This window comes from Platalea leucorodia (genome assembly GCF_965183815.1).
Source record: "Platalea leucorodia genome assembly, chromosome: 4".
Lineage (NCBI taxonomy): Eukaryota > Metazoa > Chordata > Aves > Pelecaniformes > Threskiornithidae > Platalea > Platalea leucorodia.
The window spans coordinates 4,142,699-4,164,300 of NC_138826.1; the positions used below are offsets into that span (position 1 = coordinate 4,142,699).

General features: G+C 38.9%; 1 protein-coding gene across 5 annotated transcripts in view; it reads right to left on the reverse strand.

Moving 5' to 3' along the window:
• The window catches only part of EDRF1 (erythroid differentiation regulatory factor 1), a 28,797-nt gene extending 14,247 nt beyond the window's left edge, over positions 1–14,550 (reverse strand). For 3 of the 5 annotated variants that reach the window (XR_014227936.1, XM_082309623.1, XM_082309625.1), the window contains exons 1-13: positions 14,393–14,550; positions 13,308–13,516; positions 11,772–11,838; positions 10,788–10,913; positions 10,206–10,330; positions 9,582–9,741; positions 8,215–8,316; positions 7,801–7,922; positions 6,695–6,806; positions 5,824–5,971; positions 5,641–5,749; positions 5,200–5,311; positions 673–933 (exon numbers count right to left, since the gene is read on the reverse strand). Coding sequence is in view for 4 of the 5 variants with exons in the window: in XM_082309623.1 (XP_082165749.1) it covers positions 673–933; positions 5,200–5,311; positions 5,641–5,749; positions 5,824–5,971; positions 6,695–6,806; positions 7,801–7,922; positions 8,215–8,316; positions 9,582–9,741; positions 10,206–10,330; positions 10,788–10,913; positions 11,772–11,838; positions 13,308–13,516; positions 14,393–14,458 (1,719 nt within the window). In the remaining variant the exon portion in view is untranslated. Of the gene's footprint in view, positions 1–672; positions 934–5,199; positions 5,312–5,640; positions 5,750–5,823; positions 5,972–6,694; positions 6,807–7,800; positions 7,923–8,214; positions 8,317–9,581; positions 9,742–10,049; positions 10,175–10,205; positions 10,331–10,787; positions 10,914–11,771; positions 11,839–13,307; positions 13,517–14,392 lie in introns of those variants that run through there. The other 2 variants (XM_082309624.1, XM_082309626.1) reach the window with 2 other exon arrangements.
• Positions 14,551–21,602: the final 7,052 nt, after the last annotated feature.

Here is a 21,602-nt window from a genome sequence, read left to right on the forward strand (position 1 = left end):
CCAATGAAGTTTCAGGAATACTATAGTCATGCACCCAGCTGTCCCCTTAGACACAACATATACACATGTACAGAGTAAAGCTTCATCTCTTTTTTAAAATTAGCTATAATCAAAATTTCAAGGAAATCAAGTTGCTGTATTCTGACCAGTTACCTTGGAAAGACAAATCAAAGAGGGAAATCAAAGACTAACACTGTGGATATGAACTAGCTGATGCTCCCAGAAAAAAACCCCCAAACATTAATATTACTCCAGAAAAAAAAAAATAAGGTAACCTAAGATAAGGTGGATATCCACCTAAGGTGGATACCTAAGATAACTTAGGTATCCACCCAAACTTGTGGTCATCTACAGCTCTTATACATGGCCACAGTTGGCAGGATTTTCTCTGCTGCGTGACAGGAATAATTTTTCTGTAGCCAGCTATGCAGAATCATGCCATAAAGGACACGTGCAAGATGGCAGGGGAAAGTCTACATTGAATCTGCTATACCATAAAATTCAAAGACCTCAAGTTTTATGAGCAGCTCACAAAAAGTTTCTTTCCCCACTGCCTCATGCTTCAGTTAACCTGAAGACCAACTAACAGATAACTGAATTCCAATAAGAAACCTTGCTACATGAACCGAATCTTTCAAGAAAACCCTTCAAAAAATCCACAACTTCACTTACACGTATTCGATGAACGGACTTGTATTTTTCTGGTACTGATAACTCTCCAACAGATTTGATTATAGCCACTGCTTTATTGTCATCTGGTGGATCCGAACTGTTACTGTAAGAACCATTTTCATCACTGTCCGGCATTTCTTCTTCTTCCTCGCTATAACTTTCATCAGAATTTCCGTTTATAGGGAAGTTTGTACCGTCTTCTTTTTTAGGTTCATCCAACTGAAAAAGCTCTGATAACATGTAGTTTGCTGAGGCGATAATCTTTTTAAATAAGAGAAAAAAAATTAGTGATTTGTTTTTCAAGTTAAATTTCTCTTTTGAGAGGCAACATCAATATAATTTGTCTTAGACTAAGGAATAAACAGTACATGCAAGCAGGTATTTGATAAGCTGTAAATACAGCCTACACACACACACACTGTATGACCATATTTTTGAGCACTGAATTTTATCAATATTTAAGAAGCAAACGGCTAGAGACAGTATCTTATCAACTCTCTGTATGTGTGCATGCAGCCCCTGCGATCAAGCTTGCGAACACTTGGTTTTAACCCCCAGCTTACAAGGTCTTCATCTCTTGTTTTGCAAGTGAGAACATAAAGGTAAAAATTGGGAATACAGGCCACCACAGCCCAAGATGGTTTTGTTTGAGTTTTTTCTTAAAAGAAAAACAAATAAATAATGGCAGCTCTTGATCATCCTAGTTACTTCTTTTGAGTGCAATCCTGACAGACTCCTTGTTTATTCGCATCTTTTGAGTTTTACATAGTCTCTCAAACTGCAGCTATGCTGCCTTCCAGAGAAGCTTCTACCTTCTCCACTTTTGTTCTAATTCAGGCAAGAAAGGTAAAATCTGCCACAAGAAATAAAAAAAAAAAAAAAAGAAAACAAACAACAGAACAGCAGCTGGCATCTTAGTTGACAGTAAGGAGGTATTTGTTCTTTCTCTTCTCTGGACTGCTGTTGCATGAAGAAACAGGAGAAAGTAATGAAAGCTGTGTTCTAGGAGGGCTAAGCATTCAGGGGTCTGCATTTCATTCCTTCCTGCTTCCTCAGTTTATTCATCTATGGACTTGAATATTATACACTGCCAGAGTTTCAAAATACATTGATGAATGAGGAGACATCAGATACAAGCATTTAAAAGCTACCCTGTAGCAGCAGCAACATTCACAATACTAAAAGTTTACAGCATGAAGAAATCAGTTTCAACTTCTCAAAAACAAACAAAACCCCCCCACCAAAACTGATAACCCAGCAAATAAGAGATTCAGAGTGAAACTCAAGAGGTCAAACAGGACACCAGGGCACAAACAGCATATACCTGTAGGGTAACTGTAGCTTACTTTTTATAGTGAGAAAGGAAATAAAACTATACAGTAAGTCAAGAGAAATACAGCGCACACTTGTGATAGCCTAAAACAAGCAGCATTCCCTCCTGCTTCAGTTTGGTTTTATACAGAAATAAAAAGCCTTGAGGCAAGATGTACCAAAGTTTAACCTCATTTCTTGCCTAACTGTACCATGCAGTCCTGTGCATGCCGCTCCGTAACCTCCCCTCCTTCCGCTCAAAAGAGAAAGAACATCAACACCTGGAAGCCAACCTGGTCCAGCATCAGCTCGCCCTCCAAAACACTTCAACATTCACATCAAAGACTAAGACAGCAAGATGAGAAATATGTATACGCGCTATAGGCACACATACAATTATTTCATCTAACTTGAAGAGCAGACGTGCTTAGAGAAAAAGTTATTTTGGAACCATAAACACACCTAACATTTAAGCCAGTAAGAACAATACAATAATAATCCTTACAATAAATACTAAGCCCTTTTCTTTCTATCTCAAATATAGTTGACTGAACTGTTGCTCCAACAGCTCTCACTCTCCTATTATGACGAATTTTAACAGTAAGAGATGAGTTGTCTGCTAAAAAATTTGGATCAGATCCAGTTTAAAAAAAAAACAACAAACAAAACCAATCACACACCACACTTACACGCCTTAAAGTGACCTTCTTCTGGACACCTGGTCCCTGAATTGGAATGAACAGTTTTATATTAAGTGCTTAGGCCCCACCTTGAATTACTGACTCTCGTGTAGCTCCAGGATTACGTGAACACTAAGTAATAGCTTTCAGGCTTCAACTTTTGGATTTAGGCACCTTAAGAAGGATCTGACTGCTAAAAAGACTTGCAGTTTTGCTCCATGCACACACAGAGTGATTATGACAGGGCATAAGTTCTAGAACACATTTTTACAGTGAAATCTCTTGCTTTCGAGATGCCTTTTTTCCCCCCCAATGCCGAGCGAGTGTCGAGTGAAGGACTTGCAATTAATTTCCCTGAAATTCACCTTGGGGGTATCAACTCCAGCGTTTTACTTCCTGAACACCTCTGAATATAAAAAAGTGTCAAGAGTAATTTCTAAAACACAGCAATAGGGTAGCTAGGGAGGGGGAATTAAAAAAAAAAAATTAGTCACAAAAATTGTGCCCACATTCCTTCCTTCTGCTTCCGAACATCCTCTCTACTTCTGCCTGTTCAAAAAAGATATTACATTTAACGTCACTGAAGCCCTCTATTTAGGACAGCATGGTTACTTACGGTTCCTGGCTCTGGTAATAAAGGGCACGTTCTAGCTCTTGGTTCTGCTGGAGTCCCGTGAGACCGGACCAGAATACAGTCCAGCAATTTCATACAAAGCAGCACCGAGACACAAGTCCTCTGCAGTAGCACTGCTATATCATGTAAGCTGTGTTAAGTAACTTCCTATCAGAACAGCAACCTTTTGGCATTAGACATTTGTCTGAACTGCCAACCAAACAACATTTTACACTTCTTGTGTATTTTTTTGGAGAGCTTTTTGCAGAGATGTTAAAAAAAAAATCCCAGAAAATTAGTTATTCTACCAGGCTGTTTTCGAAACCAATATACAACTGCTGAGAAGGCAAAAGGAGGCCACCACTGTGCAGGAGTATGAATTCAATTAACCAGATCAAATAAGCAGTCTCTCCTGCCCTACTAAAAAGTTATTTATGGAGTTAAATATCCCGTATAGGAAAGGGAAAAGGATTCAAGCTTGATCAAGTTTAGAAGAGAATAAAAAACAACTGGTAAAGAATGAGTATTACTTGTTCTAAAAGCTTGTAGACCACAGGAGGCAAACAAGAGAAGGATCTTATGCCAGCAAAAAAATATAATTCTCAAGAGCTTCTAGTGGGATTTTGAGAGCTTTCCACAACTTTAGAATAAATCTACAAAATACTTATTTAGTTAACATATGCCATGTCTCCTCTTGCAATCCATTTTAAATACAACTCAGATTTTTTACATCACGTTTTTGGGATCAATTTTCAGTTGAAAACCGCTTAAATCTAGACCATGTACACGTGAATTAAGTTATACTTGGGATTAGATTTCAGTTTCAGTATAAATATTTCTTTTTCAAATTTATGATGTGTTGCCTATAAATAGTAAAAATGTTAAGTTACCATGTTAATGTACCATAGCCTGCATAAAGCAGCTCCTGCCCAACCAACTTCCAAGCCTCCTGCAGCATCCCAGTTTACTTTTTCGGTTAAATGCACTGATACTCCCTTATACCATTCTGAACCTACACATTTCTCAATTTAAGACAAGGAAGAGATTACGAATAGACTCAGTCTAAATCCCAAGGAGAAAGCAGGACACTATCTTCTGCAACTAAAAAGATGCTAGCACATCTGGCAGCAGTAATACTTAAGATACACGCACCTTCTTTACCTCCCTACACTTTAATAAACTACTTTCAGAGCAATTAGATTCCTGTTTTTCTTAGAAAAGAATGAGAACCACGTATCTGGAATAAAGGAGGTCAATACAGTTTCATCTCCTTCTCATTACTTTTCTTACTGCTTCTGAAAGTGCAGAGCATCTCAAGGTACTGATGGCTGATACAACGGTCTAATGAAGAGATCAAGAGTTTGAGGTTCTTTGACTCTCCCACCTACCACAGACTAGTTGAGGTTGGAAGGGACCTCTGGAGACTGTCTAGCCCAACCCCCTTGCTCAAAGTGGGTTGCTCAGGACCACATCCAGTCAGGCTTTGAGTATGTCAAAGGATGGAGACTCTATAACCTCTCTGGTTGACCTATCCCAACGTTCAGCCACCTTCAGAGTAAAAATGGTTTTTCTTATATTCACATTTTACAGTGTCTAGCGAAGATCTGCTTCAGTGTCTGTACAGCTTCCAAACACAAAAGGGCTCTTTGGGAACGAGAGCTAAAGAGCAAACGTAATGACAAGTTTCTTTTTAGAGCAGGACAGAAGACTCGTGCAGCAATGAGGGTCAGTGAAGGCTACTAATTTAAAAAAAAGTCTGGGTTTTCTTTAAACATAAATCAATTTCTGAGTTTATAAATAAATTTAAGTTCTCTCCCTTGCAGAGGGAGGAGGAAGTACCACACAAAATATAAGCAGGTGTATTATGATGACAGCATTTCCATTATATTTATACAAAGCCACAAGAAAACATGTAATTCTTACTTGAGGATGTCTGCCATTGTCCAGTAACTTAAGACAATTAAGGAGCAATGTTCTGATAGTGCCATAGTGTTTCTTGTTCTGGTTTTTCTTCAGCATCATATTGCAAGCAACTCTAAAAGAAAGTTAAACGAAATAGTAAATCCCTAGGTAATCTCTTTGTGCTAGAAGAAAAAAAAAAAAAGCTTTAAACAATACTATTGTGAATGTAAATCTCCCAAACTTTATGACGGGTCTACAAGACTTACTCAGTAAGAGCGCAGTTTACATGGGAGAAATGGCGAAAAGGAGAAAATCTGTGTTGATTTATGTGGGACTGAGTCTTATGTGTAAAAAGATTTTAATTTCATACATTTGGACTTCATCATAATTTTTGGTCTATAGTCTTAACAAATACAACTGCACCAAAAATTAAGTATAACAACAAAAATTATAAAAACTCACTTGTATAGAAGAATTGCCACTGGCATTGTAAAAGGGTTCTGGTATTTGTCTTCCGTCTCTTCACAGAGGGTGGTTAGGTCATAGAGCTTTACTATATCACTCCCACTTGCTGAAAGTTAAGAGCTTTCATTAATCAACATGACATAAACCTAAATCTTCTTAAATTTATCTAAATCTACTTACCCTTAAATAGCCAATAAGTATGTCCTTCTTTGGTGCAATTTGATTTCAGAAAGGATAAGATATTTTGAGCAATATCTTTTATCACTTTGGTAGAAAAATTAGAGTTTTCCAAATTGGGAATATCTTCAGTCTTGATCATTTCATATTTCTGCATGGAATATGTGTTAAAACTCAAGATTAGTAGGGTTTTCTGCCACCTACCCCCCCCAAATCTATACATCAGTCTCTCTTATCAACTGCTAAAAGAAACATAGGCTACTATTATGATACAGTGTCATGATAAATTGAGTTAATTTCTATGATTTACTTTAAAAGCAAGCACATCTTAATTACACTACTCGATAAAAGTGTTAAAGAGGACTCACTTCTATAACAAACATGGTAAAGTAAAAGGAGAACAAGAGGTGAAAAAAACCCATGCAACATTAATTATTACTTCCATGAAACCAAGTCAGCCTAGTAAGCAACTAGGTGCTACCAGGTACAACAGAAACTCAGCTGGCATGTGTGGTCTATTGTAAAATAGTAAATACAAACAAAGGTTTAAAAAGCATGCATCTATCTTGGCATGTGAACACTACAGATTTTAAGATGCAAGAAAGTGATATATTTCTGCTGCTACGTTTTTTATTTTTGCCTTCAGTCATACACTGGGGGAAGTAGGAACCTTGCATGCATGGAAAGGAGGAAAAAAGGGAACACTATTTTTGTATGACTGTTGCAAGCTGTGTAGACACTCCTCATTCTGCAATAAAGGATTCTTATAATCTTTTTGTCACAACAGTGAGATTAAAAAGAGATCTGTTACAACTGGAGCAATTTCAGAAACTGAAGAACGGATGAACTAAGCATAATGCAGAGACAGTCTTACCTGAACGATTCCATTAACATGAAAGCACATCACAAGCTCTGGTACATTGCATATTAAGTTGTCCAACCAATAGTCAATTCCTGTCAGCACGTTTATTGGCTTGTTGTTATCCCTAAAACCAAACATTTCTAGTGTTATTTAAGTCTTTATTTACTCTTCAGAAAATATTAGGGATGTTGACTAATGGGATTTAGATTTAAGTCACCTGGGAGTTGATGGATACTAAAACAATTATTTGTGAATTGTACTATTTTAAAGAGGCGAACAAGGAATTATGCCAAACAAGACAGATGTACTGATCTCTCCAATGGAATACACTCACATTCTCTCAGCAGTTTGAATTTTTGCCCACACATATACTGAAACTTCAACAAGCTTCAGATGTCGCACTATTACCAAGATAACAAGTACTTAAGAAGTTCTAAAGGAATAGCAGTATTAGCTGCAACTAATTATAGTGCAAGCCCTCCCCCAGACCTGCCAAAACTCCTTGCAAAGCAAGGTACTGTTAATTCCTAGATGTGTCTTAAAAAGATGACAAATACATCAAGCGAGTTTCAAGTTTTTTTGCTCATTCTTTGCTTACACATAGGCAGGAACAGAAAAACAATGGTAATCAAGTAATCAACATGAAGTATTAGTGAACAGTAAGACAGTCAGAACTTAAAACTACTATAGTCACAAGTTTTAATACTTATGAAGTGCCCAACTAGCAGTTATTGAAATTCAGAATCCCAGTAAGAGAAATATTACTGCCCTCTTATAAAAATAGCAATAGAATGAAATTAAGGACTAGAAGTGTTTTAACACTCAACATTCACATTGAAGTCAGTCAAGGTTGCAAACCGCCAGTGCTTTCAAATAAAGATTTAATTGCAGAACCAGAAAAGATTCTCAAGTCCCAGTGCAGTGGCATGGCTATGGGACTGTTTCTGTCTCCCAGCGCTTTACAATGCCATCACCATTTAAGTCTAAAGCATGAATTTTATTCTTTAAACTGCACATAAAAATTAAGAGTCAACCAAACAAAATGCAGGTAGCCAAAAAGTAAGCAAAGCAAGAAGTCAGACCAGGCTGGCATATATATCTGTAACTTCAAAACTCACCTGAGACGCAAGCTCACAGCAGGGTATCTCCCACCTCCAAATATAGGCATATTTGATCCCACTAACATGTGGATATCTTCAAAGGTCCACAAGATATTACGAACAAAGTCATTTTTAAGTCCCTTCATTATGAGAAAAAAAAATGGTCTATCAATCACTGTCATAAAACATGTTCTCTATGACATTCTGCGGAATTATGAGAAAGCAAGAAGCAAAAGCAGCAAATAAAAGACAGCACATAATGAACTATGCTACGCATTCACATTCACTTAAAAGACTGAGATCACAGATGCCACAAAAGCTACTTCTACAGGGGGCTTAGTTTTTCTCTTGGTTCCAATTCAGACCAAATTTTAAAATATTTGATTAAATTGAGGGTTCAGTGTTTGAGCTCAAATTTCACATATAGCATACCTGACTGTTTTCCCCGTCATTGAACAAAGTAGTCAGGTTTTGTTCTTTGGGGGCTGAGGCCACATGCCCCACTATATATGAGGGTTCAAGAGGCACACTTCCCTGTGAAAAGCACAAGGATAAGGAGTGATTCTGCTGCTGAGGTAAAGTTAGGCCATTAAAAAAACTGAACAACAAAAGCATATAAGGGAAACCTTTACCTCTAACATCTCTAAATATGTATTGAACTACGAAAAGCCTCTAGTCAGTGGCTAGAATGCTTCTCTTCCATAGCTAGTATCAAAATTTTGTACTTTATATTCTCATTTGGAAAGACATCGGAAAGCTTTTATAGAAACACTTTATTACCCCAGGGTCAGCACCAGATTATCCGTCTCCAGAATGTAAAACCTCTGTCCTGGCATCTTACTTATAAATTAAAGAAAATGACACTGTACAAACGCACAACAGCTTCTTTATGATAAACAATCTGCCGTATTAGGCAATGGTTCCTCAAGAGGTGGAAGAGAGAAGTAGCCCTTTTTCTAAAAGCTTTCAAGTACTGAAATATTTCTCCACTTTAGAATATTACTACACCACAACACACGCAGTTACAATTTTACGGATAATGTAGGTTAGAACCTTCGTAAGTTAACTGACCAAGTAATTTGGCATATCAGTTGCTAATACTGTCTAAGCACAACTATAGCATTATTATTATATTAACATAGACTGAATACAACAGATCTTTCAACCTCTCAAAAAATTTCAGCAATTCCTGTATTATGATACTCAAAAAACACAGGAATAAACAGTTTCCATAAATAAGCTTAGCCACAGACTGAAACCCTGGATTAGGGCCTAATACTAGTCATAGTTTGTTGCGTAATTACTATAAAGGTCTCTCCTTTCTACTTGCACAATCTCATAGCAAGTATTTGTAAATGTTGCTTAACTATTTTGTAAACATTTTCATAGATCTTCATTTTCCTTTTCTCCTAATAAACTCAGGGCCACAAACAGATTCATTTTAATGGCAGATGTAAAAAGAAAGGCCAAAGCCTTAGGCTTCCATACACACCTTCCGAACATCAGATTTTCCTACTTTTAGGTAAAGTCATTGATGACTACTCCCAGCCAAATGTTTTGTTTCTCAAAAATGCATAGATAAATATGTATTTAGTATTACAGTGACAGAAAAAAGTAATTCCTGAAGTCTGGAGCTCTGAAACACTGGCATAAGCTAAACCACAAATACTCCCAAGTCCTTCTAATGCCTTTGTTCATTTATTTCAGCAAAGAGTACTGCAGCAGCACCTTTGAAAACCTTTCAGTATATGTGTCTGTACAAAAACTAAGGTGTCATTTAAAACATTATGTACACTAACCTGGTTAGAGGCACCTGGATCTTCAGATAACGAAGAGGGCATTTCAAAAGGAGCTGGCCAGGAGGCCCTTCCTGCTTCATCACTCTCACCTGAAACAGGACCCTCCTGGTGTTGTTTGGAAGTGGAAGGAACAGGCTGAGCAGCTCCATCACCATTAATGCTGACAAAACAACATTAAAATTTTCAGTCAACAATATGCAAACAGAATCCATTTTAGAACTGTTATATTTGATGCACTGTTCTCAAAGAATGACTTCGTTAATACACTAAAAGACTGGTATATTGACAGGTTGCTCAAACTCTCACAATATTACAGCAGGTGTCACAATCTACCTTGCATATTTTAAGTTGTTCTTCCCTCAAACCCAGTTCTCGGAAAGAATATTGAGATATGCAGTTAATTAAGTCATCCTGTTTATTTTATACTTTAATACTTAAAATGCTTCAATTCCTATTAAAAACATTTACCTGCTATTTCCTGATGTCATCCCTCAATTTTCTCTGCGTAAGTATAAATCAGTAAAGAAGACAGACCATAATGGAATTTTAACATTTACTTCAAGACAAAAAACCAGGCAAAATTAAGTGGTACAGAATTCAAGATTCATGCAGACATAAGGTTACCTGTAATACAAAAATTTAGAAAGTATAGCCTTCTGGTACCAATGTTCTTTACTCTTCTTTTTTCGTTGCCACTTCTGATCAATCAGCCTTTGATAAAACTCTTTCAGCCATGTCCAGTCCCCTGTCTAGGTAATACCATAAATATGAAGTTAAGGTCAAGAAGCATCTACAAAGTAAACCAACTGCCTTGTTAACTTACACATCCACAACAGCAAAAAAACCCCCACAAACCCCAAAAAAATAGAAAATAACTTCACAGCTGAAGCCTAGAATTGGTCATTTAGTGAAAATGTATCTTCTAGAAAAGTTACACTCTTACTGAAAAGTTGACTTCCTTAGAAAGTCAGATACACGGTAAGAGATTACACAGTAAGAAATACTTATTATTAATAGAATTAATAAAATAGTATAGCAATACTGAAGTAATTACAGGAATGCGGGACATGGAATTTTAATCCTACAATACCACAAATATAGGACATCAGATGCAGTTCGTGGGTAAAGCCACGTAGCTAGCTACGCTATTCTTGAAATAGTGCATTCTGCCCCTACGACACGCTTAGCAAAAAACAAAAGGTTAACCTGAGATGATCTCATGAAGAGTTCTTGAATGTCTAGCTCATCCAACAAAAGTGTCCGCCCAATGCGATGTACTGCCATGCTCACATGTGACTTGCTATAAGGTATCTTCAGCAGTTTTTTAATATTCTTGCAGGAGAAAAGAGAACAGATATTTCATATTATTATACTGTACTGTAAGACAATTCTTAGGAAATTATAAGCAAAAAATACACTAACACTGGAGAGGCATGGGCAGGCAGATAAAACCTTGGAGTGCCAGTGATTTCAACAAGGCCATTCCACAAGAAGTTGCATTTGTTGAGGTCAGAGAACATGAACGACAGTGATAAAGAGACCAAGTAGTCAGTATAAACCACATACATGGTTTAAACATGATCTCTCTTTGGATTGTCACAACCAGGTATCATCAAAAGTGACAAAAAACGCAAGTGGATAGTTTGGATTTTAAAAGCTTTATCTTCACCACAGGAATACCAACACTTTGTCAGATATCCAGAGGAATCTGGACAGAGATCCACGTCTGAATAAAAATCTGTCAAACATATACATTTCCTCTTCTGAAGAGCCTCAAAAAGCTGGCAAAAACCAGAGGAAAGAAGAAGGCTGGAGGGGGGCTATCTCTTCTAGATAAGAATAGAAAAAATTCATCTTGAGAGCGATAATTTAGATCAAAATAACCAGTTTCAAACACACAAGACAACTACATTACAAGACTGATGTGCTGCATTCACTAAACTGCATATTTTAGCTGATTGTTGTTTGTAGAAATCCATAGGAAATATTATTTTATCTATACATTTCTTACTCAGTGATCACAACTCCCTTAAATGACAGAGCAAAAGTTAAGTGACCTGTTTGCATTTCACTAGGGAATCTTTATTTTCCTCAAAGGGCACAAAGATGACAGAAGCCATGACAGCATCTTAAAATAAGGTTTATACAACATCAGAGTTTGAATGATAGGACTTAAAAAGTTATACATACCTCTGAATCAGACACAACATCGACATCATTTCCAACTGAGTCAATGAAGTCATACGCCATGCCAAAGCTATTCAGAAAATATTACAAGTTAAAACAAATGCAGTGTGACAATCAATAGAGATCTCTTTTTCTCCAAAGTTTATTAAGTCTTTGAAAGCTTTTTCTTCATCAACAGAAGAATCTAGCTAAACATTACCAGGTGTAACAATCTAAAGTTAATTAACAAAATCATTTTGACATTCTATAAGTTTTCCAAAGATATCATTGGAAGTGCTCAGATCCAATTTCAAGACATTCGAAAATGTAATTTAAGTTTTACTGAAATCAAGAAAATCAGAACTATTTAAAGTTTTTGATAAGACAGCTACGGGAAATTAGAGAAATTGATTTTTAATTTTTAACACTAAAAAGGAGAACAGTTTTTTCAAGAAGTTTATCTTTAAGGCACGAAGCACATTAAATTCTTTCATTTTAGCAGCTGTCGCTTCATTTCACCACTTATTTATGTTTTCTAAAACGGGCCTACATGTTTTAACAAACACATCTTTGTATCCTCATCCACCCTTACTAAGGCCTCTTTAAATTACAAGCTATTAAATTAGAATATTTCAATGTACAGATCATGCTTTCAAATTAAACCAGATATTACTATAACCCAACAAAATACATGATGCATAAGTGTCTGAAGTTATACTTTCACTGTTAGCTTTTTAATACTGACACTAGAGACAGAGAGATTAAGCTGCCAGCCCGTATTTGACAAATATAATATCTAAAATAAACAGGAAGAATTCATAAAGCTGTGAGAAACAGGTTACCCTGCTCAAAAATGTACACCTCCTGAAACAGATAATGGGGATTTAAACACAGACCCTCCACAAACTGTTAAATTTCACTAACTAGTTAACTTACTAAGTATTTGCTTGCTCACTACAGGATTTAAGCCTCCTATTTATAAACACACTGAAATCAACTCATCCAAATGTTTAGAAAACATCCATCCTGAAAGCTACCACTGCTTTTGGGGTTTGTCCTTTATTTCACCCTCTGTGTTCACTCTTGACTATATAATTTCTTTTGCCATTAGTTAGCCAGGTCCAGTTTCTAAAGATCCAGAAGAGCTATAAATTGGCTCTGTAACTTTCAAGGGGAACCACATTTGTTCCATTTTCACCTGTTATCAAAAGCAGAATGGCTGGCTGAACCAGTCTAGTTTGATTTTGGCCAACCGACAACAGCCAACCAGGGAAGAACATGAAGTCAGTTTGACTATCTCAGGCAAGGTGTCAACATACACTTGAAAAAATTATAATCAACAGCATTACCAGCATCATTAATTATTCACAAAGGAGACAAGATTATAGCATACAGGCGAGAACTAAGGATGAAAAAGTAGAGGGAGAATCGTTAAGAAAAAGCAACAGCTAGTTGCTATGGTAAAGCCTGTACTTTATACTTTGAATTACATAGGGTCCAAGTTCACTATTAGAATTATTTTTAAAGGCCTAGAAAAAAATAGAGCCCGCTGTTATTTACCTTGAAAATGGTTTACTCTTTTTGTTGTTGCCAAGAATGGTTGTACCTGCTGGTCCCAGCTTAGCGCTTTCACGTAACCAGTTGGCAGGTGGAAGCTTCAAGTCTGTTTTCTCCTGAAGACGGGCAAATGCTGCTTGCGGTGGGGCAGATGAGTATTTCACCACAGCACTGCTTTTCACTTCATTGCCTCCAAGAAACAATACCGAGCCCTAGTTTTCAAAAAGATATTAGTCTTTCATCTATAAAATAACAGCAATTAAAACTATCAGACTTGCTCTAGGATAAGCTATTTTTAATGGTAAGGGACCAAAGCCCTGTCCTGCTTTCACTCGTAACTGTCTCCTGCACATGTTCACAAGTATTTGAGTTCCCCTGACTCCAACACTTGCGTCAAGCATATGCTCCACTTTATGAGCTATAAGGCTAAAGCGCTATTGAGGTCAGCTCCCCACAGAACGTGAAATTACTCAGAAAAGTCAAAACTAAAATATAATTCACACTCATGCTGCAAAGGTTTGCGAAAGTAAGTGTTCACGAACAAGCACCAACATTAAAGCTAAACATGTTTCTGCCTTAATAAGTAAGCCTTATGACTGCATATTTCTTTTCAAATACAGCAAAATACACAGCTGTCACACCTGCATTAAGAGCTTTAATCCAATATACATTAAGGGAAAAACAGATCCACAGGATACTATTTATGTAAATACAATGCGGCACATTGCACTTAAGCATAACAACAGAAATACTGTTTACAATTACAGCTTAATCATAATTAGGACGCTCCCTGCTGCGCTCCAGCCCTGACAGCGGCACTCCCTCCCTCGCCAGACTGGACGGAGGCCGCGCACCTATGAGGCAACTTAAAGCGTTACTGGGGGCTGTGCTTACAGCCCCGCGCCCGCCGCCGCCAAACCGGCAGCTGCCCTCCCGCGCCTCCGCCCGGCCGGCCCCGCTCCCCAGACGGGCGGACAGCGCCGGGGCGGCGGTGCCCCTCAGCGGCGGGACCCCCCTCCCGTTGCCCGCCGCGGCTGTAGGGCACCGCGGGCAGAGTCACGTCCTCCCCCACCCTTCGCCACCGTTACCTGCTTGGGCTCCTCCGCGTCTCCCCTCAGAGAGGCGGCCGCCCCCAGGCCGCAGAGCTCCTCCATTTCCCGCCCGCCCTGCGGTGGCGGCCCGGCGGGGCCGGGGCGCTCCCTCAGGCGGGGCCGGCGGGGCCGCGGTCAGCGCCCGCTACCGGCGGGCAGTGCGTCACACCGGGAACTGCCGCCTCTCGCGAGGCCTCACGGGAAGTCCCAGGAGGCGCTAGGGGCGGGGAAAGCGGGCTCTGGCCAATAGGAGAGCGCGGAGGGTGGGGCTTGCGGGGGGGCGGGGCCGATGCGTGAGGAGAGAGGCGGCAGTGGCGGGCGATGGCGGCTGCCTGTGGGGCGGCCGGGTCGCCTCTCGCCCGGCCGGGGTGCTGGCCTGGCTTTCCTGGGCGGCTTCCCGCCTCCCAGGGGCGCTGAGCTGAAGCGGGTGGTTGCGGTGGGGTTGCGCCATCAGCAGCTGGCCCTGCCGTGCCGCTCTGCCAGCGAGGTGCTGCGGTCTTCAGGGCGCGTTTCTGTGTGGTGGGGGGCTGCCGAGCCTCTGGGGCCTGCTCGGGGCCAGTGCTCCTGGAGCCCGGCTGGCCCGGGTTGTCCCGACCCTGTCCTGAGAGAGGACTGGTACATTGCCGTGTTAGGTAGCTTAGGTAAGAGAATGGGCCAGTAGGGCATATCGATGGGGTTTGCAGACACGCTGAATAACTGTCACCATCATAAAACCAGTGAATGCTTGGTGATGGACACCTTAACGTGTGGGGTGATCAGGAGTTGTAGTGTGCTGGCCTCTGCTTATGCACTGAGTTTGATAAAGGCTTAGCTCTGATGTCCAAAGCAAGCAAATGGTGCCATGAATAGTGCCCAAAGGATTTTTAATATTTATTATTTTCCTTTTAGGTGATATTTTTTATTCTCTGTGCTACAAGAGACAACAGTTTGTGACTGGAGATACATATCTACAGATATATATATACATATAGCAACTGGGCCAGGGCCAGGGCCTGCCCTTCTTTACTGGGGTGCTTTTCTGTCCTGCCACTGATCCTCATGGAGCTTAGATGAGCCTGGTCATCTTTGAAATTCTTTCTCTCAAAGTTGATTAAAAATGGTCTGAGGTTTGAAAATTATTACGGGATCTCAGAGGCAGAAAGTGCAGTTGCGTAAGGCTCGTTTCCTTTGTAAACCAAGCTAAAACACTCTAATTTTGCTTATTTTTACTAATACAGAGCATGTCTTTTAGCAGTAACAGCAATAACTACAACAATATACTTTGGTATGAAAATACAAATATAGAATCTATTTAAGATATCATTATTTAAGATAATGTTTTAAAACAGCTTTAGACAAATTTTTATTATATTGGACCTATGCCCGCTGCTGTTGCAGACTGGCACAACTGTTCCCTAATTTAATTATTTATTCCTTATATTCCTTTAGAATCCTTTTATGGTGTTAAGAAAGGATGTTTTTAAGTTTCATCCTTAAACTTTTTCAGCTTTACCCATATCTCGCTGGAAAACAGCAGTAAATACAAAACTGTTGCAGGCCTTCAGGAAAAAAAAGAGATTCTAGTGGAGTAATACTTTAAAAGCCAAAGTGCTGTTTGTTTGAGGTTTGCAATATGGGCCCCAAGTTACTGAATCTGCAAATTAGTAGAATGGAATGAAAACAAATTGTAGATTCCTGTGCCTGTCACGCTCTTTATCCTTCTCTAGTTGTTTCTCTCACTGGTTTACTCGGTCTTAAAAATAGCATGAGTTATCTCCACAGCCTTCTGATCTGATCCTGGCACATCAGGCATCGGCACAGTTCATTACAGTCAAGGCCAAGATGACAATGCAATCATGAGTGTGTTTCAAAACGTGTTACTCTTACAGCTTGTTTACAATTGTTGGTTTATTTTTTTCCTGAACCAAAATTGCATTATCTGGAACAGCTTATTTTTCATAAGCAAGGTTTACATTAGGCTCTGTAAATCATCATAAAAGTCATTTACCTACTTTTGTACTTACTTGCAGCATGGCATCATTAATAACAGCAAGTTCCAAATAGTCACTCTTATCTGTATTATCAAAATTTCAAGAGATACTTAGAGAAACAAAGTAGGTCATTTAGAAGAAAGCCTTGAAAAACTCCATGAGGGCAGCTAGTATTCACAAATATCATTACCTATGTTGCATAGTAAGATGGAAAACTAGATTTTTCCTGCAGGAACTTTGTAATTGCGCTTTGTAAATGGCTATGACTGTCTGAATCATTCATACTTAACTAAGACAAGTACCATATTTTTTCTTGTTCCATTTGCCAGCCCTGGTATCTGATTCCCACATAAGTTAGCCTTGAATATCAATATACTGGAAAACAGGCCACTTATCACATGAGTATCATGTTCCTTACAGCTTGTCAAGGCCCAGGAAGCACAGTCTTGGTTTGTGCTTGGTTTAATGAGGATTTCTGCCTCGTCTACAGCTCACCCACAGGCTCATTTCACGATAAGAAGGGGCTTTATCCCTCAGTTTTTCTTTCTGTGAAATAACACTTACATTTTGGTTGGTTCTCCACTTCCCCATCCATAAAAACATGTTACAAACTGTTGTACATAAAAAAAGCCTGCTACATCCATCTTGGGGACTATGCCTGTAATATAAATGAACAGACTAGGGACTTTTCTGGCCAGCGGGCAAGTGGCACGGCGTGGATGGCTGCCGCCCCCAAACTCCTTGAGGGACACAGCCTCCCACGTGCTTCCCTGAACCCCTGCCTGGGCAGTGCTTGCTGGCAGAGCGTGCTGACAGTTAAACAGTACGGATGTTTACAAGTCAGTGCTCAAACTCAAAGGCAAAAATATCCTTAAGGTGCTGTCAGGTTTTTTTTAAACAAATACTAGTTGTGTCTGCGAGTCAGATGCGTGTATGTGTAAAGCTATTTTAAAAAGATCATGAAGTTACATCTTAAAAATAATATACCTCTATGTCCTTGGTTTTTTCCTCAAAAATGACCCTCCTTTCTTCAGATATTTCCATTCAGATTGTAAAGTGTCATTGAAGTAATTGTGCAAAACTAATCAATTTTTAAACGGAACTCCATTTCTCTCCCATTTTAAGACAGCATTCAATACTTCTACCAACTTTTTTTTTCCCCTTCCACTGTCTACGGTAAGAGCAGCATTGCCTTTGCTCATCTGGATCTTACCGAAACACCAGAATCACTTAGTGACGCAGTCAGGGAGGGTCTGAAGTCACGGCGGCGGGGGGTTCCCCTCTGTGAGCGGGAGGAGCGGCCGCCGTGGCAACGGGGGGGCCAGCGGCGCAGAGCCGTGCCATGCCAGGCCATGCCCAAGGGCAGGTGCTCCCACCCCAGCGAGCAGCACGCCGGTGCCTGGGTGAGCAGTGGGAACCCCCGTGTCCTCCACGGGGCTTTTTTATCCTTAAACTCTTGAAAAAACACCGTGCTGAGGGTGACTTTGTGCTTTAGCCAGAAAGGTTTCCCGTTCCTGATGTTTATGAGGAAGAAGTGCCCTAGGTATTCAGAGGAAGTGTGCTAAAGCACTCTCTGGCAGGATTTTTATCCTGTTTCCCAGCAGTGCTGGAGGTCTCTTATTTTATATTTAGCTCTAGCTGATTTTCTTCTGGAAAATGCCAGCAGGCGTTTGCCTCGTTTCTCACCCTCAGAAGTGCCGCGGCCCCCGTTGGAGGCCCTGGGCTGGGACGTCGCGGCATGCCAGGGCACTGCGACGCACAGCTGGCACAGGCTGTTCTTCAGTCTCTGAGCCCGTGGCCCTGACGTTCTGCTGAGCTGTTCCCCAAAAGTTTTGTGCTTTCAAACCTACGGTCGTACAACAGCGGGAGCAGTGTGGGGAAAAAAAAGACGTTATAGCATAAGTGGTTTTGCTAGATGGACTATCGCTAGATAAATAATTTTTTGAAAATTCCTGGAGAAGTAATATTCTTGTCTGTTCTACTGATCTACGTCGTAAAGTCTTTATGGTAGGGGTTGTGTTGCATGGGGGAGGCTCCTGATTTTTTCCAGAGGCCGCTAGGTGCTGCTGCAATCCAAATAATAAAAAATAAATGGGAAAACACAATTTTTCCCACGTTTCTGATCAGATTTATTTGGTTTTTTGTTGTTGGCTTTTTTTTTTTTTTAAATGGATCACAATTTTCATTTTTTTCTAGTTTGCTCATGTTGGAGTATGCCAGAGTCAGCTTGAGTCAACTACAAGCTCTGCACTAAAACAGGTCCAGAACTCAGGAGCAGCTCAGTATATTGAGGATAGATTGCCGCTAGCATACAGGGCGCAGGAGCAGGTGAGTTACTGTGGCAATACAGTCAATTTACAGAGCTCCTTTTTGCAAGATATCACTTGCTAAGTTATAAGTAAGAATAGCACTTACGGTTGTTAGCAAAGCAGTCATAGTGGACTGGCAGACTTTGTGCCTCAGGGAGTAAAATGATTGCTAGCTCTGCTAAGGAAGAAACAGATTTCACTGTTACTCAGTTATAATTTTGGCTATTCAAAGTCCTGCTGTAGTTACTGCTGATTTCCACCATCAGTTACTTTTCCCTTTTATTAGCTGCTATAGCTCTTTGAGACACATTTATGTGCCAGAATATATTATGATTGATCTCGGTCTAAAACCTGTGTGTAAAGCCCTATAAGAATGTTTAATTGAAATTTGATGATCTGTTTTAAATTGAATGTCAGAAATTATATATATTCAGGCAAAGGATTATTTTTTTGAGAATTAAAAAGTTAGAAGCTTTCCATTTGAAACAATTTTCAGGCTTGCTTAAAAATGAGGAGATTTGGGACAATTTGGGAACAAACAAACTAAATTATTTTAAAATTACAAGTATTTAAAATGTTACAATTTCATAAGCACATTTTTCTGTCCTTATTTTATCATCTCACTGAGCTTTGCTTTACCCACCCACTTTGTGCACATAATATTTTCTATTTTCATTTTCTATAAGCATAGCAATTACATTGAGTTCATTTCACAGATTTTGCTATAATGAAGAGCAGATATGGGCTAGGAAGGAATATTTAAAACGGAAGCTTGGGGCTAGTGAAAAGAAAAGGAGAAGATTATACTGTAACATGAGTATACATTATGTTGATATTACATGTACCTCTCTGTGGAGCATCTAGCCTTAGCCCCTGTCTGAAAAGGAGAACCAGGCTAGGTGGACCTTTTATCAGCACTAGTATGACTGTTCACCTGATGTTTTATCCCTTGTATTTACCAGCCCTTCACTGTTAAAAAGAATTAGTGGAATTCCTATCTGTCATAAATCAAGAATTAAAATGAGGTCAGTGGTGAGAGTATGAAGAGCATTAAAGGCTAAAATGTGATGTCACAGGAACAATCTGAGCAAGTTTGTTTATGTGACATTTTTTAAAAGTGCTGGCAGAGTGTTGGAAGCTCACTGCATGTGAAGCTGGATGTCTCTAATCTCTTTGTATGAGGGAACTGACTGGCTGTGAGGTTAATTAATTTTCTCAGAAATATAGTACTATTTAAGCTTATATTACCTCTTATTTCTTACTTCACGATATTCCTATAATTATTTGGTAATAGATTTTTTTTTAAGCATTAGTTAATATGGGGAATCCTTCCAAGAGATGATATTCAATATTTACCATCTTGGTTTTCAATTTTCCTGCAGCATATAAGCACTAGTAATAAACACTATTCCTAAAATGTTAAGATTGATGTGTAATTGCAGTAGGATATTTTAGTAAGTCTTACATTTTACTGACTTAGAAGGTGCTTAAACACATATATGAGAATGTAGCCATTGAATGTACTTATCCATTGAACTACAGTCTGCTTGAATCTATGAGAAAACAAGTGAACGTGTGGCACGTACCTAAAAAAGGTAGAGGGTCTGTCTAGTATACCAGATACCCTAAGATATGATCATGCAGCTGACTCCATGCCGGCAAATTTTGTACTTGGTGATTCTTCTTGCTGGATCAGGCCTCCAGTTATATTTATCTTAGAATTGATTCAGATTCACTCACTCTTGAAACACATTTTTTAAATTGTGTTACATTAAAACTTGCTCTTCTGTTTGGAGGTGAATATCATGGTTGGGACATGAAAAATGTATTCCACAATGTTAAAAGTAAAAATTGCTAGAGCGTTTACAGAAAAAACATACAGTTCCCAACATGAAGCAGGAAAATAATGCTTGGGGAAGAACAGAGGCAATCTAATAGTCCAGAAGAGTTTTCAGTGTTTCAGTTTTTAGCAATTTTAATAATATTGCAATAATATATAACAAACAAACTTAAATATGATCAATTACTTTTAAAATAGTTCTTTTGCAGTTGTCCTTTTTTCGTCTAAAACTCTAGTTTCACTTTAGAGACTGGATGAACATTATGTTAAAGAATGAGATTATAAATTAGATATGAAATTAATACCTCTTCCACTTCCCCTGCAACAAGCAATGTACATGACATTCAGTACATAAATCATAGATTAATTCAGTTTTGAGGTCCCTTTTGTAGTTCATTTTAATTAGCTTTAGGCTTACTAGTGAATCAAACAAGGCAATCCTGACATACATCTAGTATTTTGCTGCTTGCAGACAGAATGTATCATTTCTTATTTGAAAATTCACACTTTTATATTAATCATGTATATATTCAGCAAGTCAAGGGAACGCAAATCCTCCTGATGATTTTGTAAAAAAAAAAGTATTAAATACAGAGGGTCCACATTACCCCTAGAAAATTATGTGCAGTTGAAGATTTAACATATGAATATGACTTCCGTGTTAGAACAGACAGCTGTAATTTCAGCATCTGTCAGAATATAAGAACTAAGACTAGTAGACTCCAAACAAGGTATGTGAAAATTCATATTTTTTGCTATAATTTCTTTTTTTCAGAGAGCAGTGAACAACAATTTCCCATTTTCTTCTCATGACAACAGACACTGTCTACAGAATGTAGGAGAGTATTTTGATTTTGTAAGTACCCAGCACTGAGAAAAATCGAGCAAGTTCATATCTCTCAGTCTGCCAGAGATTAAACACAGTATCTTTTCTCTCCCCTGCAAAAATTATAGACGCTAAAAATTGTGGGAAGATAAAAATGTAAACAGCAAAGAAAAATGCACTTTTTATTAGTGTAGGGATGGGACTCCTCTGGGGCTGGCACAGGTATACAGCAGCACACACAGTCATTGAGAGTGGCAGAGTT